Below are 12,542 nucleotides of genomic sequence, written 5' to 3'. Positions count from 1 at the left end.
TGCTGTCCCCAGTCACAGTTCAGAGGCGGAGCGTGTCACGCTGTCAGGAGAAACTCTGGGTGGGCGTGGGCAGTGTTTGCCAATCACATGGCTGGGGGCCCTACATAAAAGAAGCGCGAGTGGTACGCGCCTGGGATGGGATATGGCAGAGCGTTAGCTCTAGTGTGCGGCGCTCTGGGGAGTGCGGGCGGCTGTGATGGCGCCGCCTCTCGGCACTTAGCATAGGGCAGCGCAGTGTATTATGGAAGACGCGATCATTATATTGGACTCGGATGAGGAGGACGGGGAGCGTGTGACAGCAGCTCGGGGCAGTGCGGTCTCTGGACAGGCGGTGAGTCACGTGACGGAATCTGCTATGAAGTAAAAGTCTCCTTCGTCTGCGCTGCGAGCTCTCCCGTCTATAGCATTGGCAGAGCGGCTCTTGTGTGTTTGCCATCTCTCCTGTGTGTATATAAACATGTTTCCCAGTCTTGTGTACGTTTCCTGGGCGGTGATCGCTGTGTTGTTACACTTTCACTTTCCATTCTGTGGTGGGACGCAGGTCCAGCTGCCTCCTGTCTGGGGAGCTGTGATGCTGCAGTCTGATAACAAGCTCTGAAACTAGCTGAGGGATGTCACAGCTGCAGGGCAATGGGATTTCCACCTCTGAGAAACATTACAGTGGTGAAATGAGACTATAACCTGAAGTAAGCCTGTAGGAAAGCTGCTCACATCCATTAGGCAGAATTAGTTTCAAAAGTAACCTTTTGGTGTAACCTGTTTAGTCTTTAACACTAGATGACTGCAGTGTTAAACCCCCCCCCCCCTCCCTCCCTCCCTAAGGACCAGACCATTTTTAGTAAAATGGGCCACTGCAGCTTTAAGGCTTCACTGCAGGGCAGCATAACTCAGCACACAGGTTATTTCCCCCCCCTCCCCCCTCTCTCCTTTTCTACCCACCAACAGAGATTTTTGTTGGTGGGATCTGATCGCTCCCCCAGTGGTTGTGTGTGTGTGTGTTTTTTTTTTTTTTTTTTTTTTTTTTTTAAATCTGTGCCCCCCCCCCCCCTGCCCGCCAGCCAATCGCCATGATAAGCTGTCATTGGCATCAGCCTATGACAACCGATCACTTCTGAGCTTCTGGAGGGGATAGCCGTGTCACATGGCTGTCCCCAGTACTGCGCTGCCTTAGATCGCAGTGTTGTACACTGTTATTAGACGGTGGTTTTGCCGTCTAACAGTCTTGCCGCTGGGAGGCTGATGACTGGGTGGAACTCCGTCATCCAAGCGGGGATGCGTGCGCGATCCCCTGCAAACTCCACCCCAAGGACTTTACGCTGATCAGCGTTAGGCGGTCATGGTGCTGGCGCCATGTTCATGTCCATCGCCGTAATGCGGTAGCCTAGAGGCTAAGCTCCTTTCTAGTAAATTCTCAAATTATTTCTTTTTTGAATTCATAATAGTCAAGCTCCAAGTTATACCTTCCAGGCATACCGGAATGCGGGAGGTTTTTTTTGTTTGTTTTTACCTCTTTCATATACTTGGCCCATGCATAGTTGTGCCCAAGCTTTAGCTTGTGGGAAATAAGGGTGTTGTATCTACAAATCTTAATCCAATTTGTTTATGAAGCCCTTACTATATGAGGGCTAGCTGGTGTCACGGAACAGCCGTGAGAAACGCGGGTGAATCTGGAGAATTCAGTCGATTTCCTGATTGCTCCCTGTCGGATCTGTGCAGTCGTGCAAGCGATCAGAAAACAACTTCTTTGTGTTTTTAAAACCAGAGATCTGTTCCCCCTGTGAGCAAAGCATTCCCCTCCCCCTCAGGAATGCCTCCCCCCTCAGGAATGTCACACTGGCCACATTCCCTGCAGGGACCAGCTCATTCCCCCTACAGCCAGATGTCTCCATGAAAAGGGCTAGGAAGCTGGCTCCCCAGGGGGGGGGGAGGGGGGGGGGGGCTGAGGAAGCCAGACTCTCCGGCACTGGCCAGTGCAGACCTGAAGGCATGTGATGTATGGTTTTTTGTCGATTATATGGCGACTATACATCGCACAGCTATAAAATTCATATAGTCTTATTTGGTAAAATCTGGCCATCGTGCTGATATGAAATTCATCGCGATAGCCCGTCCGGTTATTGAGGTATGACCCTTCTCAAGAACTGGGTCTGCTGCATTAACCATGTCTGATGTCATGTTAATCTGTATTTTCCGACAAGTATGAATCTGTTATCCACCTAAATATGACTTGTATCGTTTGTAAGTTACGGCATTTTACAAGTTTAAACCTAAAATCTCTCAGAGGGAATGAACCGTCATTGGTGGGTAATTCAGAGGGGGCCGGCATTGCCACACCCCCAAACCAGCTTTATCAAAAGTATCTGCGAGGGGCTCTTCTCTCAGTCCTCCAAATTCCATCTGTATGAGAGCGGTCTGCTGCCAGCCAGAGGACACATGGTTGGCGGCCATCTGGCTGAACTTTCAATTTTACTCTGAAACAAAGACCTTTGCGGAACTTGAAACCAAGGACTTGATGATTTTCCCACAGAAGGACATTTTCCATGAAACTAAGTATTTTTTCTCCCTTTCTTTTATTTTACATACTGCGCTATTAATGTCTCAATAATTGTTGATTTTAATGATTGTCTGTATATATTAATTATTTATATTGCCCGTGACTAAATACTTTATCAGTCATTCACTGTTCCGCTACCCTGCTTCTCAGCCGCACAAACTGAACCAGACTTCTGGAGAGACGCTACTATTGCACTGTTAGCTAGACAAAACAGCGTGTTTTTTTTAACCGTTTTTATTTACAGGACTAGTCAGTCAGTCGGGTCCACTGGCCCATACCAGTGGTGGTGGCAGATACCCTGAAATAGTGTGTAAGTTGTAATTACCGTACCTCACAGGCTCCCTTCTGGTCGGGCTGCTTGCCAAATTTCCGTCGGGTTTCTGCGCAAAGATCACGCCCACAGCTTGCATGGTCTGTGTTGAAACCGATTGGAAGGCAATTTGCGGTCTGACCGCTAGGGCTCCTGTGACAGATGGTAGTGTTCATACTGTAGCGATCGCCGATTAGCGATTTGCTGATAATGCATGCAGCATTTTTGGAGCAATTGCATTTCAATCTTATAGAACCACAACGCAATTACTCCTAAATTGCATTCCTGTACAATGAAAAAATAGCTTTTTGCTGATCAGCGAAACGCTACCAAAGTGCCCAGTGTCAACTAGCCCAAAGGTTCTGTTCCCACTTCAGCCGAACCACATGCAGCCAGCGGTAGTTTCTGCTCCAATGGTCTGCTGTGGTCCAGCTGTAGCCTGGGGAAGATGTGTTACCACCATACGGTGTATGGGGAACGCATCTACCTGCCCGGGATTATCGCAGACTGCACAGAAGTGCGGCCTGCTTACAGCAACGGATCTCATGGATCAGCAAATTGCTTTTATTCAACCAGCAAGTAATTTTTTGACAGGGAAATGAGATGGGTGTCTCCCAAACAATAATGAGATGATGTACAAGAGGCATTACTGTGAGGAAAAAACATTTCTCAGCTTTTATTTACATTTGAGCAAAAAGTGTCACATTATTTATACCCTTAACAAACAGTCTGTAGCAAAATCCAAAATTCTATACTATTCCAAATAGTCCAAGCTCTTCTAAAGCTTCCTAATTAACAAAATAATTTATCTTGCGCTCCTGGTCAGATGAATCGCTCACAGGTGTTAGCCTCCTCTCTGATTAGATGCACTGCGACGCTCCGTTGTAGGGTGTCATGAGAAAGTATCTAGGCAAGGATGGAGCACGCCATAGTGCATTATCAAAGAGGTTATTTTATTGACAAATTAAGTTATACTCACAATGTCACTTGTTAAAATCGCATTTCAGCAGAGCAGCCAGCCGCTTAAACCTCAGCAGTGGAAGACATGCGCCGTGGCCAGCAGCGTGATTCCTGGTGGCCTGGGTTCCGTCTCGCTGGAAGGTGGGCGTGACTGGTTGTCAGCGTGCGTGTGACGTGCCTTTCCTAGCAGAAAATGGCTTAGGCCTGGAACTCATTAATTAGCTTCCTAATTATCCTGATTAATGGGGAACAGCTGTTTTAATCAAGTGAAAAACGGCAGCTCTCTGCAGTTGGTTTGTGGACAGTCATTGCTAAGACAAAGGAGCTCAGTGAGGCACTGCGGCTGCGCGTTGTGGCTGCTCACAAGTCAGGAAAGAGCTACAAGGCAATTTTTAAATGTTTTCTAAGTCCAGTGGCTACAGTGCAAAGTATTAAAAAAAAATACAAGATGTTCCGCACTGTGGAAAATCTGAGGACTTGGTCGGAAGTCAAAAAGTGACACCTGTGCTGGCCAGGAGGATAGTGAGGGAGGTAAAAAAAAATCAAAGGATCACCACCAATGCCATCCCGGTGAATATGGGCTCTGCTGGTGGCAATGTCCAAAGGCAGACAATCCAACAGACCCTGAGCACTGCTGGGTTCCACGAGTGCAGGGCAAGGAGGATGCCATTTCTCCAGATAAGGCACACAAAAAAGCTTGCTTGGCCTTTGCAAATGCTCATCTGGACAAAGGAGACTTCTGGCCTTCTGAGTTAAGCCTCATCTACACGGGTAGATGGGGCTGCGATCCGGCCGGCTCGATTAGCCGCCGGGTCGCCTCTTCCGCGTTCCCGCGCATGCCCTCCGCATCCCCGCTCGCCGCGCGTGCGCCGCATTCGATTCCCCGCTCGTCCCCGCTTATCTTCCGCTCGATTCCCTGCCATTGTCCCCTCGCGGGGAGCGAGCAGGGAATTGGCGGAAGTAAGATCCGTCCTGTCGGATCTTATCAATTGAGCCACATCAGCGACTCGATTGATAAGGAACATCGCGGCCGCGTCTACACGCTTTAGGGTTAGATGGAACAAAAATTGAATTTGTTTGGTCACGATGATGTTTCCTTCATTTGGCATAAAAAAGAAGCCTTCAACCCAAAGAACATCATCCCCACTGTCAAACATGGTGGTGGGAACCTAATGCTTTGGGGGTGTTTTTCAGGCAAAGGACCAGGGAACCTAATCACAGTTAACGGCACCTTGAAAAAAGAGGAATGTTTTTGTTTTTTCCCTCAATGCCTTTTGCATTAAGGGGAAAGAGCGTACAGCTCCGCCTACCGCTGCCGTCATTCCATCGCTATCCAGCGATTGGTAAAGCTGTGTGCCGCTCTCTCGAGTGGACCCGCCCCCTCGCTCATTAACCACAATACATATTCGCTGCTTCTGGCGGGTCTGGCCAATCGGCGCACAGCGGAAGGCGGGCCAGACAAGCGGGCGGGCACTCAGTAAAAACAGAGGATACTGACTATCACCAGATCGTCTTGGCACGAACCGCGGTTTCGGTTTTGAACCGAAAAACCGTGCAGCCCTACTGGGGAGGACAGTGAGGGACTGATTAGCCTGAAGGGGGCTGGAGGAAGCCCCAGGTATGTAAAAAAAACTTTAATTTCATCTGTCTCAGGTTTACCCTGTTACACAGTAGAACTATACTCTAATGCTACATACACACTTGAAAGATATCAGACCAATTTTACCCCCTTCCATGTAGTATAAGAGCCATACTCTACACCAGGGGTCCCCAAACTTTTTTAATCAAGGGCTGGGTCAACATACTTTTGACTACTGGGGGGCCGGAGTGTACATAAAATGATGTAGAAAAACATTATATTGAACCTAGGTAGTGTAAACAAAGACTGAAACACCATCCCCCACACGCAACGCAATTAGTGTTCAAAATACATATTTACAAAAGTCCTCCCAAAACAACCCCCTTTCCCCAGTAAAAGGACTGCAAATTATCCACCCCTACACACGCACGCACACACTGCTTTTATATTACCTCTACCCACCCAACCCCCCCACCCCTCCCCGCCCCCACCACTACCACAATGTTTTGCACAGGAGACAGTGAAGCATACCCAGGTGATGACCTGCCATACAATTGGGCAGCAGTGCCACCTAATGCGGAATTGGATTAGAAGCCCACAAATTACTTCTAGCTGGCTTCCATGTGGAAACGGGGTGCCAGCATTGCTGCCGCATCTATAAGTAACACATTTTGTGTGTTGAGGGCCGGTAAAAAAGCCTCAGGGAGCCGCATCCGGCCCGCGGGCCTTAGTTTGAGGACCACTGCTCTACACAGTCTATTCTATGGAGCTGAACTCCCCATCAGGTGAAAATCTTTGCAAGATGCTGCTTATAAAGATGCTGTACGCATTCAAAAGATCAGTATCTGCAAAAGATCTGTTCTTGCAAAAGATCCATCCCTGCAAAATGCATTCATAGTCTATATCTGCAGATGCTCATACACACCTTGTTTAACAGACATTCATCTGCATATCTGAAAATCCATCCTGGTGGATCTGATCTGCAGAAAATCTGCAGATGAATGTCTGTTAAACAATGTGTGTATGAGGATCTGCAGATATAGACTATGAATGCATTTTGCAAGGACGGATCTTTTGCAGGAACAGATCTTTTGCAGATACTGATCTTTTGAATGTGTACAGCATCTGTGTGTGCAGCATCTTGCAAAGATTTTTACCTGATGGGGAGTTCAGCTCAATAGAATAGACTGTGGAGGTATGGCTCTCATACTACATGGAAGGGGGTAAAATTGGTCTGATATCTTTCATTTATCTTTCAAGTGTGTACACACCATTAATATGCTCCTCACAGAGCTGCAGGGAATCCACTGAGAATATTGTGCACATTGAACACAGAGGTGTTGTCTATCACCCATAAACCTGGTTCAGATTGTACATGAAGAATGTGTAATAGAGGAAGAATCGCCTCATTCCCCTGCAGCGTACCTGCACATCACTCTTACATGTACCCACAGTCACATTGTATAGGGCTTGATGGATTTTTTTTTCTTCTTCTTCCTGTGTTCAAGTACTCTTACCAAGGGCTAGTTTTAGTCTGACTAAAAGTATTAGAGGCTAGCCAGGTAACTGGTATTGTTTAAAAGGGAATAAATATGGCAGCTTCCATATCCCTCTCACTTCAGTTGTATTGCAGTTAAGAGATGCATTATATGTTACATAGTTTCAATCAACATTGTAATATGCAAATTAGAGAAGTCTGAGTCGGTGGAATCCTAACCTGTGGAGTCGGTGGATTTTTCACCGACTCCACAGCCCTGAATTGTAGTTACATCTAGTATAGGTGGAAAAAAAAAGTTTTGTAAAAAATACCTTTTTAATGGTTAACTGATGGGAGTGAAATGATGCCAGTGTTTTACTTCAGCTAACATCTGGAAATATGCCTGAAGAAGGGGACTAGATCCCAGAAAGCTTGCATAATTTAACTCTCAGTTGGTCATTAAAAGGTGTGTTTTTTTCTAATGGGAACACCTGTTCAAATTCTCCTTAATGCTATTATCTAATCATCCAATCACATGGCAGTTGCTTCAATGCATTTAGGGGTGTGGTCCTGGTCAAGACAATCTCCTGATCTCCAAACTGAATATCAGAATGGAAAAGAAAGGGGATTTAAGCAATTTTGACCGTGGCATGGTTGTTGGTGCCAGACGGGCCGGTCTGAGTATTTCACAATCTGCTCAGTTACTGGGATATTCATGCACAACCATTTCTAGGATTTACAAACAATGGTGTGAAAAGGGAAAAACTTCCAGTATGTGGCAGTCCTGTGGGCGAAAATGCCTTGTTGATGCTAGCGGTCAGAGGAGAATGGGCCGACTTTTTCAAGCTGACAGAAAAGACCGTTGACTAAAATAACCACTCGTTACAACCAAGGTATGCAGCAAAGCATTTGTGGAGCCACAACATGCACAACCTTGAGGCGGATGGGCTGGGGCTACAACAGCAGAAGACCCCACCGGGTACCACTCATCTCCACTACAAATAGGAAAAAAAGGCTACAATTTTCACAAGCTCACCAAAATTGGACAGTTGAAGACTGGAAAAAATGTTGCCTGGTCTGAGTCTCAATGGAGTCAGAATTTGGTGTAAACAGAATGAGAACATGGATCCATCATGCCTTTTTTACCACTGTGCAGGCTGGTGGTGGTGTAATGGTGTGGGGATGTTTTCTTGGCACACTTTAGGCCCCTAAGTGCCAATTGGGCATCGGTTAAATGCCACGGCTACCTGAGCATTGTTTCTGACAATGTCCATCCCTTCATGTACCCATCTTCTGATGGCTACTTCCAGCTGGATAATGCACCATGTCACACAGCTCGAATAATTTCAAATTGGTTTCTTGAACGTGACAATGAGTTTACTGTACTAAAATGGCCCCCACAGTCTAAAGATCTCAACTCAACAGAGCATCTTTGGGCTGTGATGGAACGGGAGCTTCGTGCCCTCGATGTGCATCCCACAATTTTTCATCAACTGCAAGATGCTATCCTATCAATATGGGCCAACATTTTTAAAGAATGCTTTCAGCACCTTGTTAAATAAATCAATACCACGTAGAATTAAGGCAGTTCTGAACGCGAAAGGGGGTCAAACACCATATTAGTATAGTGCGCCTAATAATAATTCTTTAGGTGAGTGTATATGATGGTTCTGATCCGTTGTAGCTAGTCACACTAGAGCCATTGTGAAGTGTTCACTGATGCTGCTTGGGTTGCCATTTTTCCTGCCACAGTGGACCAGTGACTCAATACCTATGGGAGCCCCAGCAGAGGCATATTGCTGGGGCTCAATGTTAGACTGAAACAAGCCAATAGAAATCCTCATTGGGGATTCTTGTTGGCCCTCTCAGTGGTGGACAAACAAGACTCTTCCCTGAGGGAGGATTCCTGTTGGCTTGTTTCCGACTAATGGTAGACCCAGCAGTATGCTTCTACTGGGGTTCCCAGGGGTATTGCAGAGACATGGTAAAGCAGTACATTAAACAGCCTAGTGAGAATGAACACTGTCTGCTCTCTAAGGCTTTCATTACACCCATAGGCATCTGCTTCCTGTTCCGACTAGTACCATTTTTTATGTACGCTGAACGTCACGTTGTGCTCCCGTTCTTATCCACTTAAAAAGTGCATAAAGGAATTTGGGACTTACCTGGGGCTTCCTCCAGTCCCCTTTAGCCTGCGAGCTCCCCCGGCAGCCTCCTGGTCCCACTGGTGGCTCCGGTAATGTAGTGACTTCAGCTGAAGTTGTGCGTGCACGCACCTGTTGTGTCATCATGCTGGTTGCCATAAGGGTCTTGCGTGGTTCAGTCGTTAGAGTACTGTGCAGGACTCTTACGGCAACTGGCATGGTGCGTCTGGTGCGCTCTGGGTCCACGCATGCACTACTTAAGCCAAAGTCGCCGGATTACTGGTGCTGCCAGCGGGACCTAGAAAGGGACAAGGAGGATGCTGGGGGGACCTCATGGGCTACATGGGGCTGAGGAAGCCCCAGGTGAGTCCAGATTTTCCTTTTTCTTCAATTCGCCGGGTCCCTTTTTTTTTTTTTTTTTTGAAAATGGATCCTCAGCTTAACATAGGATCAATTTAAATTTCTGTTTATGCCTTATTTAATTAGAGAGGAGTCCCACATTCAATATTTCACTTTTCATTGTTCATTTTCTGTAGCGTTAGATTACAATCAACTGACAGCTACGGGAATTGCATACGTTGTGCACTAAATGTGACCCAGCCAGTTGATAAATATAGGCTGTCACATCTGAACTGATTCTACATGTGGAAAATTAAATCTTTTGTTAAAGAGAAACTCCGACCAAGAATTGAATTTAATCCCAATCAGTAGCTGATGCCCCCTTTTTACATGAGAAATCTATTTCTTTTCAAAAACAAACCATCAGGGGGTGCTGTATGACTGATATTGTGGTGAAACCCCTCCCACAAGAAGCTCTGAGTACCGAGGTACTTCTGGCAGTTTCCTGTCTGTGAACCTTGTTGCCTTGTGAGAAATAGCTGTTTACAGCTGTTTCCAACTGCCAAAAAAGCATTCAGCAGCTACTTCACTTGCCAGCAGTAAAAATGTCACCATGTGATAAATGTCAGAATATAAATTTTACAATGGACAAACACTGACTAAATTTATACATACAGTAATTCTTGTAAAATGAAGCACTTTAATACATTATTTTCACTGGAGTTCCTCTTTAAATTATGTACTTTTTGTGTAAAGCACAAGTGAGGTGACATATCACATGAGATAGATGTGTATGTACAGTGCCAAGCACACAAACTACTATGCTGGGTTTTTTGTTTGTTTTTTCTCTGCCTGAAAGACTTAAACATCAGGCATGCAAGTGACAGTTTCTGTGTGGGTCGGGACTGCGTCAGACTATTACGTAGCCCTTACTGATAAAGAATTACAGCTATAAAACACTTTCCTGTCAGTAAATGTCTTCTGAGAGCAGGACCGAGATAAAAATGGTCAGTAGTTCATAGATTTGAGCTCTGGCATACTTCAATGTCTGTCATTGAGCAGAGACCATGAAGCCGTAAAAACATAAACTAGATTAAAATCTAAAAATAAAACTGTGGGATATCTAAAAAGAAGTAATTAGGAGGATAGATGCAATTGTTTCATCAGTTTATTTTCCCTTGGATGTCTTTTGAATATTAAACTTCTGCATATCTGGTACTTATGGCTGTATGGTATTTGGATGTGCTTTGGTTTGGAATTTGAGGGAGAAACTCTAATACAAAGTGGAACGAAATCAAACGCTGGGACAGAGTTGTGGGTCAACCTCCAATGTCTAGTGGGCATCTCTCTCCCTTTTAAATTTTCCTGGTATTTTAATCCCCCCCCATATAGTTTTTACTGGTGTCTAGCGACCCTTGTCCGCCATAAAGTTCCCTGATGTTTAGTGCCCCCCCATACTGTTCCCTGGTGTCTAGTGGTACCCCTCTCTCCCCCTTGTACTGTTCCCTGGTGTCTGATGACCACCCTTATACAGTTCCCAGGTGTCTAGTGGTTCCCCCTATATGGCTTCCATAGTGATCCCAGGCTTCACCTCCCAATATAGCTTCCCTGGGGGTCTGTAGTGGGCCAAACATAATGGAAAGTGAGGAAACTACTAGGGGGGCCGAATTTGAAGGGTCAGTTTGACATATATGAACTAGACTATCGCCTAGTCTAAGTTTAAGGGGGGCTATTTGTGATGCATGTAAACCATGACACCCTCCTGTGGCATTGCTGTCTAGGGTAGTTGGGAGCTTGGGAAGATGTGAGCGACTTGACTGAGACTAATGACTACATGGTAGAGCCTTGCTTGCTGTTCTACTGCTTTATAAAAAGACCCTTAGAGGTTAACAGCATTAAAGGACTTAAAAGAGCAAGGCTGTCTTCCACCCCAATGCTGACATGTTATAGATGGCCTTCAGCAGTTCCTGAATTCATGCAGCTACAAAATGCTTGATGATGATGATGATACCCTGCTGGCAAGAGGATCATAAACTCTTCCCCTCTAATCCCTTCCCCTCTAATCATGGAGATGCAAATTTGTGGTTGATGCAGGATTTTAGAAATTGTCTGCAGCCAATCAAATCATGCCAAGGGGGGATTAGAGTGGTCCATTTTCAAGCTGCATAAGAAATTGCATAATGCTTAATAAAGTCCAAAATATGCATCTCATTGTCACTGCCTTCACCCTTTTTCATGTAGGTTTGTGTATGTACTGGTATCTCAGGCATCCTTGACGATGATTTGAGTCGCATTTTGATGTATAGGTAATGGTGTTTCTAAACCTCCAGAACAGCAATACTGCATTTCTGTGTGTGTCTGTGTGTGTGTGTGTCTGTGTGTGTGTCTGTGTGTGTGTCTGTGTGTGTGTCTGTGTGTGTGTCTGTGTGTGTGTGTCTGTGTGTGTGTCTGTGTGTGTGTCTGTCTGTGTGTCTGTCTGTGTGTCTGTCTGTGTGTGTGTCCTTAAAGTGGACCTGCACTCCTGCACAGGACAGAAGGAAAGCATAGAGAAATACACCCTGTATGTATTTAGATAGTTGAGCCTGTTTAATCCCCCCTCCCCCCCCCCCTCATTTGTGTCTAATCACTAGTTGCAATTTAATATCTCCCCTGTGCCACCTGACTGCCATGACAAATGAGGCAGATAAGCTAATTTGAAAGGACAGGATATTAACAATATGTCTGCTTCCATGAATCGGGGAAATAGAAACTGCAGATTTTATTTTAGGATTTGTATCAGCTTGTTAACAAGTGTCATTTAACGGTTATTATGCTGTTGTGTATCTTTTAGAACAGAAAAGATGTTCCGAGTTCATGTCTGCTTTGAAGGGGGTGGGTGGCCTCATTTGGCGCGCCCCACCCCAGGGTTTACTATGGCGCTAACTGTCTTGTTTACCTTGGCAAACACTACTGGGCTCTAGAGTTTAGCTCATTAAAGGAGTCTGCACCTGAGACACCTGCAGCTAGATGACATCAGTCTTATTTAAAACCGGTTATAGCTCTACACTATATTCTAACAAACCTAAAAATATGGACCGTAAAATGCACATAAAGTAATACTTCAGTATATATGTAATTTGAAGAGGTTCCTGCTAAAAACACCAGTTATCCATTTTGTGTAAGTCTATGGTGTTGATTCA

General features: G+C 45.5%; 1 protein-coding gene across 5 annotated transcripts in view; it reads left to right on the top strand.

Annotated features, from left to right (window-relative positions):
- The window catches only part of SIMC1 (SUMO interacting motifs containing 1), a 190,800-nt gene continuing 178,258 nt past the window's right edge, over positions 1-12,542 (top strand). For 2 of the 5 annotated variants that reach the window (XM_068277110.1, XM_068277108.1), the window contains exon 1: positions 4-331. In XM_068277110.1, coding sequence (XP_068133211.1) covers positions 242-331 — 90 coding nt within the window. In that variant the 5' untranslated portion in view covers positions 4-241. Of the gene's footprint in view, positions 332-12,542 lie in introns of all 5 variants that reach the window. The other 3 variants (XM_068277111.1, XM_068277112.1, XM_068277109.1) reach the window with 2 other exon arrangements.

Source organism: Hyperolius riggenbachi, chromosome 3 (genome assembly GCF_040937935.1).
Source record: "Hyperolius riggenbachi isolate aHypRig1 chromosome 3, aHypRig1.pri, whole genome shotgun sequence".
NCBI classification, from domain to species: domain Eukaryota; kingdom Metazoa; phylum Chordata; class Amphibia; order Anura; family Hyperoliidae; genus Hyperolius; species Hyperolius riggenbachi.
The sequence above is the reverse complement of the archived record's forward strand: the minus strand, read 5'-3'. Positions and strand labels throughout refer to the sequence as shown.